This window comes from Eumetopias jubatus, unplaced genomic scaffold (assembly GCF_037043125.1).
Source record: "Eumetopias jubatus isolate StellerSeaLion01/CBP00866 unplaced genomic scaffold, mEumJub1_p1.0 scaffold_7, whole genome shotgun sequence".
Classification (NCBI taxonomy): Eukaryota; Metazoa; Chordata; class Mammalia; order Carnivora; family Otariidae; genus Eumetopias; species Eumetopias jubatus.
Genome location: NW_028274813.1, coordinates 1004332 through 1016606, shown reverse-complemented (window position 1 = coordinate 1016606; position 12275 = coordinate 1004332). Strand labels below are relative to the sequence as shown.

Genomic DNA, 12275 nt, shown 5'->3' with positions numbered 1-12275 from the left:
CACAGTGGCGGAGGGTCCCTGAGTGCGACAGTTCGCCTGGCCGCCTTCCCAGCAGGTGGGAACCGGCGCACCTTGTTTGCTCTGTGCAGACGCTACGCTTCTCACAGGCGGAAGGCTCCCAGCCTCCCCTGCCTCCAGCACGTCTTTGGGCGCCATTTTTCCAACCACGTTTGCTCACTATGTGTCTCTGTGTCACATTTTGTTAATTCTCAATATTTCAAATTTTTCTTATTGTTTTATCCATTACAGCGATCTGCGACCAGTGATCTCTGATGTTCCTGTTGTAATTGCTTCCGGCCGCCGCGAACCACGCCCACAGAAGACCGTGAACTTAATCAATGTCCTGTGTGTCCTGACTGCCCCCCCCCCGCGTTCCCTCCTCCCCCCACCCCCTCCTCGAGCGTCCCTGGTCCCTGAGACACAACAATATTGGAATTAGGCCAGTTAATAACCCCATGGTGGTCTCTAAGTGCTCGAGTGAAAGGAAGAGCCGCCTGGCTCTCACCTTAAATCAAAGCTAGAAATGAGTCAGCGGAGTGAGGAAGGCGCGTGGAAGGCGGGGAGGCCGAAAGGCTGGCCTCTTGCACCAGCCAGGGAGCCAAGCTGTGAATGCAAAGGCCAAGTTCTTGAAGGAAATGAAAAGTACCACTCCAGTGAGCACACGAACGATGAGACAGCGGAACAGCCTTCGCGCTGATCCGGAGAAAGTCGGAGTGGTCGGGATGGAAGGTCAAACCGGCCACCACCGCGTTCCCTGCAGCCCAAGCCTGGTCCAGAGCCAGGCCCCGACTCTTCAGCCCCGCGGAGGCTGAGAGGGCAGGAGCCGGCAGAAGAAAGTCCGGAGCCGGCGGAGGTGGGCTCAGGAGCCTTGAGGAAAGAAGCCGGCTCCCTAAGGTACGCGTGCGAGGTGAAGCAGCCACGCCGATGGAGAAGCTGAGCGATGGAGAAGCTGAGCGCGTTCTCCCGAAGATGGCGCGAGGCTTGCCGGGGAAGGTGGCTGCGCTCAGCGGCCGACCTGCAGCGCGGACGCACCGGCCTTCTACCCGAAGAAGGGGCCGTCTAGGGCGTCGTCCACAGCTCGAGAGGCGAGCTCGGTGCGTCTGCAAAGCTTCAGACGCCAGGCTGAGCTTCCCGTTAGCGGCGAGGCAGCTGGAGACTCTAAGGGGAAGCCACTGCTCATTTACCGTCCTGAAAACCCGGGGCCCTTAAAATCCTACGAAATCTGCTCTGCCTGTGCTCCATAAACGGAACAACAAAGCCTCGATGACAGCACATCTGTTGACAACATGGTTTCCTGAATATTTTCAGCCCAACGTTGAGACCTGCTGCTCAGAAAAAAAGGTTTCCTTCCAAACCTTACTGCTCGGGGGCGCTGCACCGGGGCGCCCAGGAGCTCCGACGGAGCCATGCAATGAGATCAACGCAGGGTTCATGCCTGCTACCTCACCAGCCATCCTACAGCCCAGGGGTCGAGGGTCAGTTTGATTTTTAAGTCTTATTATCAAGAAATGCATATCGGAAGGCTGTAACTACCATACAGAGTGACTCCTCTGATGGATCTGGGCGAAGTAAAAGGAAACGTCCTGAAAGGGATTCACCGTTCTAGATGCCATTAAGAACATTCGCACTCCTGGGAAGAGCTCCGCCTATCCACAGGGCTTTGGAGGAAGTGGATTCCAGCCCCCGTGGATGACGTTGAGCGGTTCGAGTCTTGAGTGGGGGACGTCACCGCCCACGTGCGCTGGAAACAGGAGAGACCCAGGATCAGAAGTGGGGCCAGAAGATGGGACTGAGCCGCTACAATCTCGCGATAAAACCCGAAAGGAGGCGGAGAGGCCTCTTCTGGGTGAGCAAAGAACGTGCGTTCTTGAGATGGAAACTGCTCCTGCTGGAGACGCTGTGCGCACTGCTGACGTGACAGCGAAGGACCAGACTCTCACAAAAACTGCCTCGATCACGCAGCAGCAGGGTTTGAGAGGACCGACTCCCATTTCGGAAGAAGTTCTCCTGTGGGTAAAATGCTGTCGAACAGCATCGCCTGCTGCAGAGAAACCGCTGGTGAAAGGAAGAGCCCATCAGTGTGGCAAACTGCCTTCTTGTCTTATTTTAAGAAACTGCCGCGGGCACCCCAGCCTCCAGCCCCCACCCCCCTGACCAGTCAGTGGCCAGCACCGTGGGGGCCAGACCCTCCTCCAGCAGACAGGCCGTGCCTGGCTGAGAGCTCGGATGACCGTGAGCGCTGTTAGCAATGAGGCATTTTTCATTAAGCTACGAACACTGACTTTTTAGACACGATGCTATTGCACATGTACAGACTACAGTGTGGTGTAAACATAACTTTGGAATGCACTGAGAACCCAAACAGTCCATGTGACTCACTTTACCGCGAGACTCGCTTTACTGTGGTGGTCTGGACAGAACCTGCAGCGTCTCCGAGGTCCACCGCAAAGACCACAGAGCGAGGGGATGCAGCGCGTCGGGAGGACTCTTCCATGGCCTGACATTCCTGACAGTGGCCTCATGCAAACGTCTGAGAGGGGCTGGCAGAACGTGTTCCTGCCTGAGCTGACCACAGCCAACGTCCTCCTTAATGGTGCAAGACTGGACGCTTTCCCCAGAAGTCAGGAGCAAGACACTCCTGTTCAACATGGTTAGAAAGCGCTAGCCAGGGGTCACTGCAGGCCGCCCACTCCTGCCCTTCACCCCCGGAACTTGCCCTCATCCAGAGCCCCCGCCATGGGGAATACCATTCTGCAGGGTCTGTGCTCTTGACTCCTTTCCCAGGTTCACATGGAAGCCGCCGCCCAGGGTTGGGGTTTTGCCGGCACCTAGAAAAACAAATCAGACTGATTAGTCAAAACTTGGCAGGAAAGAGCCATACCAGCAAACTTCACCGCCTGGGGTGTATCTGAAGCATGGATACAGTGGAATCAGCGTTCATGGTTGGAGAATTGGGGCCTCCCCCTGCCATTCTTAGCAACCGGCAAACCTCCCCTCCCTCTGGCATGCCAGTGCGCGTGTGGCCTCTCTAACCGCGTTCCAGAGCTCACACTGCCGCGTGGCAGCCAGAGAGAGCACAGCTCACCAGCAAACTACAGCATCCCCCGGGGCCCTCTGCGTACCCAGGCCCAGCCCATGCACAGGAGTTACACCTGCACAGTGGCCGCTGGTCAATGGCACCTGTCCCACCACCCACAGGACCGTGGCCCAGAGCCCGTGAGCCAGCTCGCCTACAGGACACATCACACCTCTACCCACCTGTGTGCTGCCCACCCACATAACAGCAGCCTAGGGACCCTGGTCCTAAAGGGTGGCCACAGCCAGACCTGCAGGCGCTCGGCCTTGGATCTCCCACCAGTGCTGAGATGCCCCAGGAAGTGCCATGCACTCTGCTCTGCAAGGCAGTGGGGCTGGGACTTCCACCCTGTTACCCTTCAAAGACAGCCAGGTAGACGTCTGGATTGCTTGCCGGGCTTACAAGCCCCACCACCGAAGCCGAAGAATGCTCGGGCAGCCAAGAGAAGGCAGCGGAGCTGGGAAGTGCCGCCCACCCCACGGGCCGGTGTGTTTGTGAGCAAATACACAGCGAAGAATTAGAGGCTTCTGCAGTCAGGGGGCACCTCACAGCCTCAGCCACAGGACGTCAGGCCTGCAGGACGGACCAGGACCCATGCGACAATGAAATGGAAACTCAGACCTGCGGTAGGGACCTGGAAACCCAGACCACGTCTGGGAACAGGCCCCCAGGGAAAGCACATGGCCCACGTCCGGGGCCAGCAGGGACCTCGGGGTCACCCATGGGCAGCCAGCAGCACAGACAGCGCAGAACAAGCACGACCTCCAGCAAATCCCAAACCAACACTCACGAGATTCCTTAAAGATCTCAGTAAAATGGTTTCCAAGTTTAGCCGGCAACAAAAAGAAGTAAGACAAGCCAAGAGAATGTGGAAAAGACCAACTGGTGGGCAGCCGCTGGGCAGCCGCCGGGCCACGGGCTGAGGTGGGCTGGCTGGGAGCAGAGCCAGGAGCCGGCTGCCCGGGGGCCCAGCACCCAGCACTCCCACCACGGCGGCAGAGCGGAGGGGCCTGGGAGGGCTGAGGCCCCCAGCTGGGCAGCATCCTCTGCTGCCTCCTCCGTGGTTACCGTGGTTACGAAGGCCTCAGGACCAGCCCGGTGGCCTCCTCCTGTAGAGCGCAGTGCCCAGGACAGGTGTCACTCACCAGCCAGGGACGGGTTTGCTGTCACCGGGAGGGCTGGCTTCTACTGCTGCCCCAACCAACCACCGCTGCAGACTTCATGTCCTCAAGAAGCTGGTCACAGAGTGTGGGGAGGGAGAGGGCAAGCAGCGTGTCCTCAGGGGGCTGGAGAGCTGCAGGGCCCAGAGGAGATTCATCCACCTGGACGGGCACCAAGGGCCTTCCAAAAGCACCTGTCAGCTCTGTGGATCCCGGCACAGGCTCGCTGGGCTGAGATCAGGGCTCTGTGTCTCTGACCCTCCAGTTTTGGTGGTGGTGGCTTCTTACAACTTGGGGATCTTTACATTTGCAATCTTTTCACACAAGAACCACTGAGGAAGGCCCACTCACTCATAGCACCTGACCATGACAGCCACATCTAAGCATGTTTAGGCTTAGCCAGCAACCCCCCAACGTTTAATTTAGGAAAAGAGAAAAATCACCATGTTGTTTTAATTAAAACGGATGTGTACTTTTAATAAATAATTGGACTACTGCATTAAAAAAAGGTTAATGGGGGCGCCTGGGTGGCTCAGTCATTAAGCATCTGCCTTCGGCTCAGGTCATGATCCCAGGGTCCTGGGATGGAGCCCCGCGTCAGGCTCCCTGCTCCGCGGGGAGCTGGCTTCTCCCTCTGCCTCTGTCCCTCCCCCTGCTTGTGCTCTCTTGCTCTCAAATAAATAAAATCTTTGAAAAAGAAAATTAAGAAGAGTGGAACTTCGTTCTGGTTGAGTATTAAATGCAATCTCCTTATTCCTCGAAATCTCGCAAAACTGCCAGAGGTCACCCCCCCAGGACCCCTACCCCCCTCGCTGTGCCTCCAAGACATCTACTTCCTGTTCCTGTGCTGTCCTTCCCTGCCTCTCCCTGAGGACCCGGCCAGTCTTCCTGGGGCAGCTCCGACCCTGGGGACGATCTCCTGACCCCTGTTCACACACACACACGTGCGCACACCGGCCCCAGGCTCTCTGAGCTCCCTGTGCGTAGCCCCAGGGCATCGGGGGCCCCCAGGAGACATTGGGACCCTGTCCCCTCATAGACTCAGTTCTCTGCGGCAAGGGGCTAGGGTGCAAGCCGGCTCTTGCCAAACTGAGGTAGATTCTGTTACTCAGCAAACACCACCCACCGGGGTTTGTTACAAGAGATAAAATCTGGAACACGCGCGCGGATAGCCTAAGTGCCCCGTCAGACCAGGAGGCCAATGTTTCCTGAAGCATGAAGGAAAGCTGAATGACAGCTGCCAACGGAGGATGTTCTTGGCCTTCAGACCCCCTTCACGCTATTCTCTCAACTTCTAAAAACATTAGAAACCTTCTGTGACAAGCTCCTGCAACCAAAAAACCACAACAAGCGGAACTAAGGGTGGACTACGACCGGGCCAAGAGCGCCCCCTCGTGGCCTGCGGCGGAGGGCCCGATGCCTGGCCCAGTGCCGCCAGCTACTGGCAGACCCCGGAACGGCAGACCCTGGACCCCGAGGGGCCGCCGCAAGCCTGGCCACTGTGAGCACGGGGACCAAAGCCAGCAACACCAACACCTCAGCACTAGGGAGAGGGAGGCTGGGCTGAGGGGCCTCAGCACCCCAGGAAGGCCTTGCACACATCTGTCCCCCATTACACCCACAAGCTCCCCCAACATGGGGCAAGCACACCTTCAAGAAGTCATATGAATCTGACTTAAAGGGAGGATCTCTGTCGCTGCCATGTAAGCCCTTCTCCAGAGAGGTCCTGCAGCCGGAGCCCCCACATGGACACAAGCCCCTCTGGGGCTCCCGAGAGACCCTGGACCAGGCCACGGAGACTGCTGCGCACCAGGACGCCGCCCGGACATGGATCTGTCGTGACACAGGGAGCTAAGCGGGGCAGCACCGGAGACTCCTTTCCACCCAGCGCAGCTCCCAAAGAGCCTGTTTCGTGGGGATTACAATTCTGATTTTGGAAACCATGCAGCGTGGAGCGTGGTAGATGAAAAAAGCTGCAAATGACATCTTAGAAAGAGCAGCCCTGTCTCACCCTGTGCCCCTAGCACAGAGTTCAGCCCACATTTCCTGAGAACAGGCACCTTGGCCAGGAACTCAACGGGGCTCTGAGGGGCCGCAGGATAGCAGCAGAGCTGCAGAATCTCCACCTCTGGGACCAGAGCGCAGCCAGGACACCATCCTGTGCTCAGAGACCTAAGGCACAGGGGGGCTGTGCCTGGGAGAGCCCCCGAAGGGCAGGGCACAGGCTAGGCAGCTGGTGCAGGTCCCATCATTCTTTAGCAAGCAAGAGCGGCTCCCCTCCTGGGGGCCCTCCCCGTCCCATCCAGGGCTGGAGGCCACAAACCTTTCTCACTGTTTTACGGCTGGGGAGAGTTCATCCAACACAAACGTGTGGCAAGTACTTCACCACTCCTACCTGTGACTACACCAGCGCTCACAGACGTCTTCACTTAAAAGACGAATCTGCAGCCATGACAAGCTGTGATTATGGAAACCATGGAAAGCGCTCCCCGGCAGAGAGAGGGGAGGACCCCAGGGGAGCAGGGACCACAGGCTGCCCGGTGCCGGAGCTCCCTCTGCCTCCAGGCTGCATGTCATGGGAGCGGTGCTGACAACTCCGGGGGGAGGCCCACAGGGGGTGGGCACCATCGACGGCAGAGGGGACGCTCAGGGAAGAGCTGCTAGCTCTGAGGCCCTCAGGGTGGACACATGGCACAAGACACTCACACGTACCCTGCTGGGAAACCCTGCTCTCCAGTCCCCACCACACTTGGGGGAGCCCCTCCCTAGGGGAGCGGCAGGACCGTCCCTCAGGGCCCACTAGGGCCCCAGCCAGTCCAGCTTTGCCCACTGACTTGACATTCTGGCCACATGGAGCTGCATGCCGAAATCACACACCCATCCCTCCTCTCGGCTGGCTGCCTTCCAGGGCCTTCCACGGCCCAGATGTCCCCAGGACCACTCGTGCCACCACCACTGGATGTCAGCCTCACACTTTGCTGGTCCAAGAACATCTTCCAGGGAATCGGGGACCAGAGCTCCTCAGCCCTAGAGGCCAGGCCTGGCACACAATCGGTACTCACCAGGGAAGACCCCTGGACGGTCAGAAGCCCACAGAGTAAGGGCCTCTGGCCTCACGGCCCCGGCATCTCATTTGCAGAGTCGCAAGTACACCCCTAAGCTAACTGTCCATACGCAGTTCTCAAGGAACAAGAAAGAATGCTTTGGAAAGATGGTGACCATGGGCCCCAGATGAGGGCAGCTGAGGGAGCAAGCTCAGCTTTCAGGGCGAGGCTGGAGTGAAGGAGGACCCGGGAAGAGCCAGCTGGCATCATGCACCTCTGCCGGGGGCGCCAGAGTAACCCAAGTCAACAGCCTGTGTGAGCACTGCCCTGATGCAGGGGAGGGAGCAGGCGGCTGACGGAGGTCCCACCAGGCCGGGGGGGGGGGGGGGGGGGCCTAAGAAACCACCGCATGTCTGCAGCACTTCCCTGCAGACCCTCCAGAGAACAAGCCCATAGGACAGAGCCAGGCTGGGCTGGGGAAGGGTCTTCACACCCATGAAATCACACCTTCCCACCGCACCTGGCTCTGTGACCGACTTTACTGCAGACAGGTGGGAGCACGTCGCTCACGTCCAGGACTCTCGGGGTATCCCTCTCCTCTGCAACCTGCTTCCCCAACTGCAGTGGGGGCAGGTGGTCATCAGGTGAGGGGTGCACTCAGCACAGCACCTTTCCACGGGAAACCCTAAGCGTCAGCTCCTACAACCATCTGTTCTTCCTGTTGTCCTTACTCTCTTTCCAGTGACTCAAGGGACAGTTTGACCACGTTGACAAACCCACAACACAGCGCTGTGGAGCCTCCACCCCGGCAGTCCAAGAAGTCGCCCCAGAAGGGCACGAAGATGTGTGCCCTGCACCAGAGATGATGGGGAGAGAGAGGCCAACCAGACCCAAGGCCGGATCTTTGCTAAGATCAACTAAAGTGATAAACTTCCAGTAAGGGAGACAGAGGGAAGAACAGCGAGGATGTGAAAGGAAGTGTGATGCCGGGAAAACAGGGCGTCCCTAGAGACCCTGCAGACATCAAAAGGGTAAAGGAAGGGTACCCACAGCTCTGCACGCATAAGCTCAGCAACTTAGAACAAATGGACCCAATCCTCAAAACCACAACTTCACCCACAGGGAAAAGGGTAAAATACCACAATAACCTACAACTACTAAAGGTACTGATTCTGTAGTTAAAAACCTTCTGGAAAAAAAAACCCTCTAGGCCCAGATGGCTACACTGGTGAACCCCACCAAAGATTCAAGGAAGAAATAACACCAATCCTACACAGTCTCTTCTAAAAAAAATAAATAAATAAGGGAAGGGAGCATTTCCCAACTCCTTCCATGAGATGCAGCACCTCCGTATCAAACCAAAGACATACCCACACTCCACAGAAGCACCCTCAACAAAACGTTAGCATGTCTAATCCAGCCGCACGTACAAGAATAATACTCCACGATCAAGTGGGTTTACCCCAGAAGGAAAGGCAGGGTCAAACGTTTAAAAATCAGCCACACAGAGTAAAGAAGAAAACCATGACTGGGTCAGTCGATAGAGAAAAAGTCTTTTACAAAATTCAACAGCCACTCATGATCAAAACTCAACAAACTAGGAGTGGAAAGGGAGCCTCCTCAACTTCACGGACCAAAAGCCTACAGTTAACGACAACACTCACTCAATGGGAAGACACTGAATGCTTCCAGAAGGCTGGGAACAAGGCAAGCATGTCTGCTGCGAGGCAAGAAAAAGAAACGAAAGGAAGAAATAAAACAGACCTTATTTATAAACAACATGACTCTCTAAATAGAAAATCCCCAGAAATCTATTTCAAAACCTCCCACAACTAATAGCTAAGTTTAGCAACCTCGCAGGAAACGGGCCGACAACAGAAATCAACCATATTGCCCCACACCAACAATGAACGCCTGCCCAGAGCTCAGTTTGTAGCCCAGGTGCGCAGCCTGGGGAAACGAGAACGCGCGGACAGACCGAGCCCCCGCCATGCCCGCGGCAGCGCTGTCCCTCGCCGCCACCGAGTGACCCCCACCCAAAGCGCCGGCCACATCTCCCCCCCATCCTCCGGGGGGGCACGACCCAGCCGCAACAGGACCCGAGGGCTGCCACTGGGGCCACCCTGGGCCAAGTCACAGGCAGCGGGCAGAGCGGAGAGGCCAGTCCCCAAAGCCGGGGGCCCGCAGCACCCCCTGCGCGCGGCGCGGCTGGGGACAGGGCGGCACGGAGAGCCCGCGCCGGGGGACGGGGGCTGTAGAACTTTCTTTACGCTCGCAGCGCTGACAGGCCCGGGGCTGCGCCCAGGTGACGCCCGTTTGCCGGAGACCTAGGTGCCGCGCCCCCGCCCGCGGCCCCCGCGCGCCCCCCGCCCGCCCGCGGCCCCCGCGCAGACCCACCGTCCAGCGACACGAACTGGCCCACGGCCGACGAGCCGCCGCCGCTGTTCTCCACGAACTGCACCTCGGACACGATGATGTTGTCCTCGAGCACCGAGCCGCAGCCGGTGCACACGGCATCGCCGCGCGCCGCGTCCAGCTCGATGTCCGTGCCGCCGCAGCCGCGGCACACGCGGCCCGTCATGCCGGCGGCTCCCGCGCGGGCCCGTCCGCCCGCCGGCCCCGGCCCCGGCCCCGGCCCCCGGCCCCGGCCCGCCCGCGCGTCCGCCCGCCCGACTCTCGCGAGGCCGCCGCCGCCGCCGCGGAGCCCGCCGATTCGCAGCGGCAGATTCGCCGCGCACGCCGCGGCCGCGCCGCCCTTAACGGTCGCGCCCGCGCGTCGGGGACGGGCACAGGGGCTGCGGCGCGGCCGCGAGGACTCGAACCCGCCACCTCCGGACACGGGCGCCACTACCGGACCTCAGACCCACTAACCGGTAGGCCTCACTGGCCGTGCGCAGGCGTCAGCAGCGGGCGGGGCCGGGGCTGTGGGCGGGGCCGGGGCTGTGGGCGGGGCTTCGGTGGGGAGCGCCGGGCGGGGCCACGGAGGTGGGCGGGGCTTCGGGTGGGGAGCGCCGCCTGGGACCCGGCTCGGGGATGTGGGCGGGGCTTTGGTCGGTAGGCGGGGCTTCGGTGGGGAGCGCCGCCTAGGACGGGACCGGGAATCGTGGGCGGGGCCAGGACGGTGGGCGGGGCCCGGGCAGGCCTGGGGCTGGCCCCGCGGGGCTGGTGAAGAGCCGAGGGCCCCCGGCCCGGGCGCCCGCCCCTTCGCCGGAGCTTGCAGGCCCGCCTCGCGGTTCGCCCCGGCTCCCCGGCTTCCGCCTGACGGTGCCCGGCCGCCTGCGCCCCCAGCCCCTGTCGTGTCCCCGCAGAAGTCCCCACTTCCTGACAGTTCTGTGTGCAACTGTTACCTTTGACAGTGACGTTTCCGTGCCCCCCACCCACGCACGCCCGCAAATATCTGCAGGTGCCATTCGCAGTCACCGCAACACCCATCAACACCCATGCGTCCCTGAGAACAGGGCCACAGTTTTTTTGTTTTTTTTTTTTTTTAAAGATTTTATTTGACAGAGAGAGACACAGCGAGAGAGGGAACACAAGCAGGGGGAGTGGGAGAGGGAGAAGCAGGCTCCCCGCGGAGCAGGGAGCCCGATGCCGGGGCTCGGTCCCAGGACCCTGGGATCATGACCTGAGCCGAAGGCAGAAGCTTAATGACTGAGCCACCCAGATGCCCCAGGACCACAGTTTTTAAACACTGAAGTTTCGCTGTAGGACATGGCCGCAGCTCAAATTGACTCCAACAGAAAACGCCCCTTGCCCGCTTGGAAGCCAAGTGGCAAACGCATAAGCCGCTCCTGAGTTTGTAAAGTCGGTTTAATCCCAATCAAAAATGTCAACCAGCTTTTCAAATAACTTGAAAAGCTGATTCCCAAAGTCATCTGGAAGAGATCATTCACAAGCATAGTCAAGACAATTTTAAAATTAAAAAAAAGGAAAGAGAGGAAAATTGCCCTTTTGTACATCAAAATATTATATCAAATTACAGGCATTAAAACCGCGTGACATTTGTACAGGGACAAACAGATGGACACAGTGGGATGAAACCAGCAGTCCACAAACAAACCCAACTGCACACAAAACTTTAGGGGCCGCAAGCCACTAAGGAAAAGACAGACTCTTCAGTGCTGTTGCATTCTCCTCCAGGTAGAGTAGGAACAGGGTAAATTGAGCCCCAACCTCAACTGCTCTGAAAATAAATTCCAAGTAGCATTCAGCACTGGTAGCCAAACAAGACCGAGCCTGACGGAATCAAGTGCGAGTGCATAGCTAAGCTTCCCAAGCGGGTTTTATGCTCCTCATAAGCAGTGGTTTTGAATGTTTGCAAAATGTACACAAACCACCTCACACAGAGCCTTCCACAGGTGTCCCCTCCTCCCCAGTGAAGCTGAGGTCCACTTACCTGAGACAGTCTTTCCCACTGCTGCATCGTCAGTGGTTGAAACCACAGAGGGGATTTTGTACACCTCTCTTGCTTAGGAAACTGGGGTCGTTGAGGGGTGAGCCTTGGGTTTGTGGCCCCAGCATGTGGGCATCCCCACGAAGACCCCAGGGGAGCACCTGGGAGTGCAGACTATGCTTGCCCTCCAGGCGGTGTGTTAATTACTAGTTGCTGCCTGACAAATTGCCACAAAGCTTGGCGGCTTAAAACAACAAACATCTGTCATGTGCCGCCATTTCTCAGGGCCAGGGATCCGGGAAAGCCTAGCGGGCGGCTGTGGCTCGGGGTCTCCTGTCAGGTTGCAGTCACTCTGACTCAGCCACACCGGGCGCTGCAGGCTTCTGGGAGGGGAGGGCCAGTGTGGAAGGGACACACTGGGGCCGGGGGCGGGAGGGAAATACTCACCCACGCAAGGACAGACAGACGCTAAGCTAAGGGGACAGAGCATAGGGATGAGCCCAAGAGGGCAGCCGCGGAGCCCGGGAAGCACCTGTCCTGAGCACCTGCAGAGAGGATGCCGTTCCCGGTGTGGAGTGGGACTCCCCATCGGCAGGAGCCCT

At 58.8% G+C, this 12275-nt stretch overlaps 1 protein-coding gene across 1 annotated transcript in view; it reads right to left on the bottom strand.

Annotated features, from left to right (window-relative positions):
- The window catches only part of BRF1 (BRF1 general transcription factor IIIB subunit), a 53711-nt gene extending 43823 nt beyond the window's left edge, over nucleotides 1–9888 (bottom strand). The window contains exons 1-2 of the mRNA XM_088024414.1: nucleotides 9678–9888; nucleotides 2748–2828 (exon numbers count right to left, since the gene is read on the bottom strand). Coding sequence (XP_087880540.1) covers nucleotides 2748–2828; nucleotides 9678–9861 — 265 coding nt within the window. The 5' untranslated portion in view covers nucleotides 9862–9888. The remainder of the gene's footprint in view (nucleotides 1–2747; nucleotides 2829–9677) is intronic.
- Between the last annotated feature and the right edge of the window lie 2387 nt (nucleotides 9889–12275).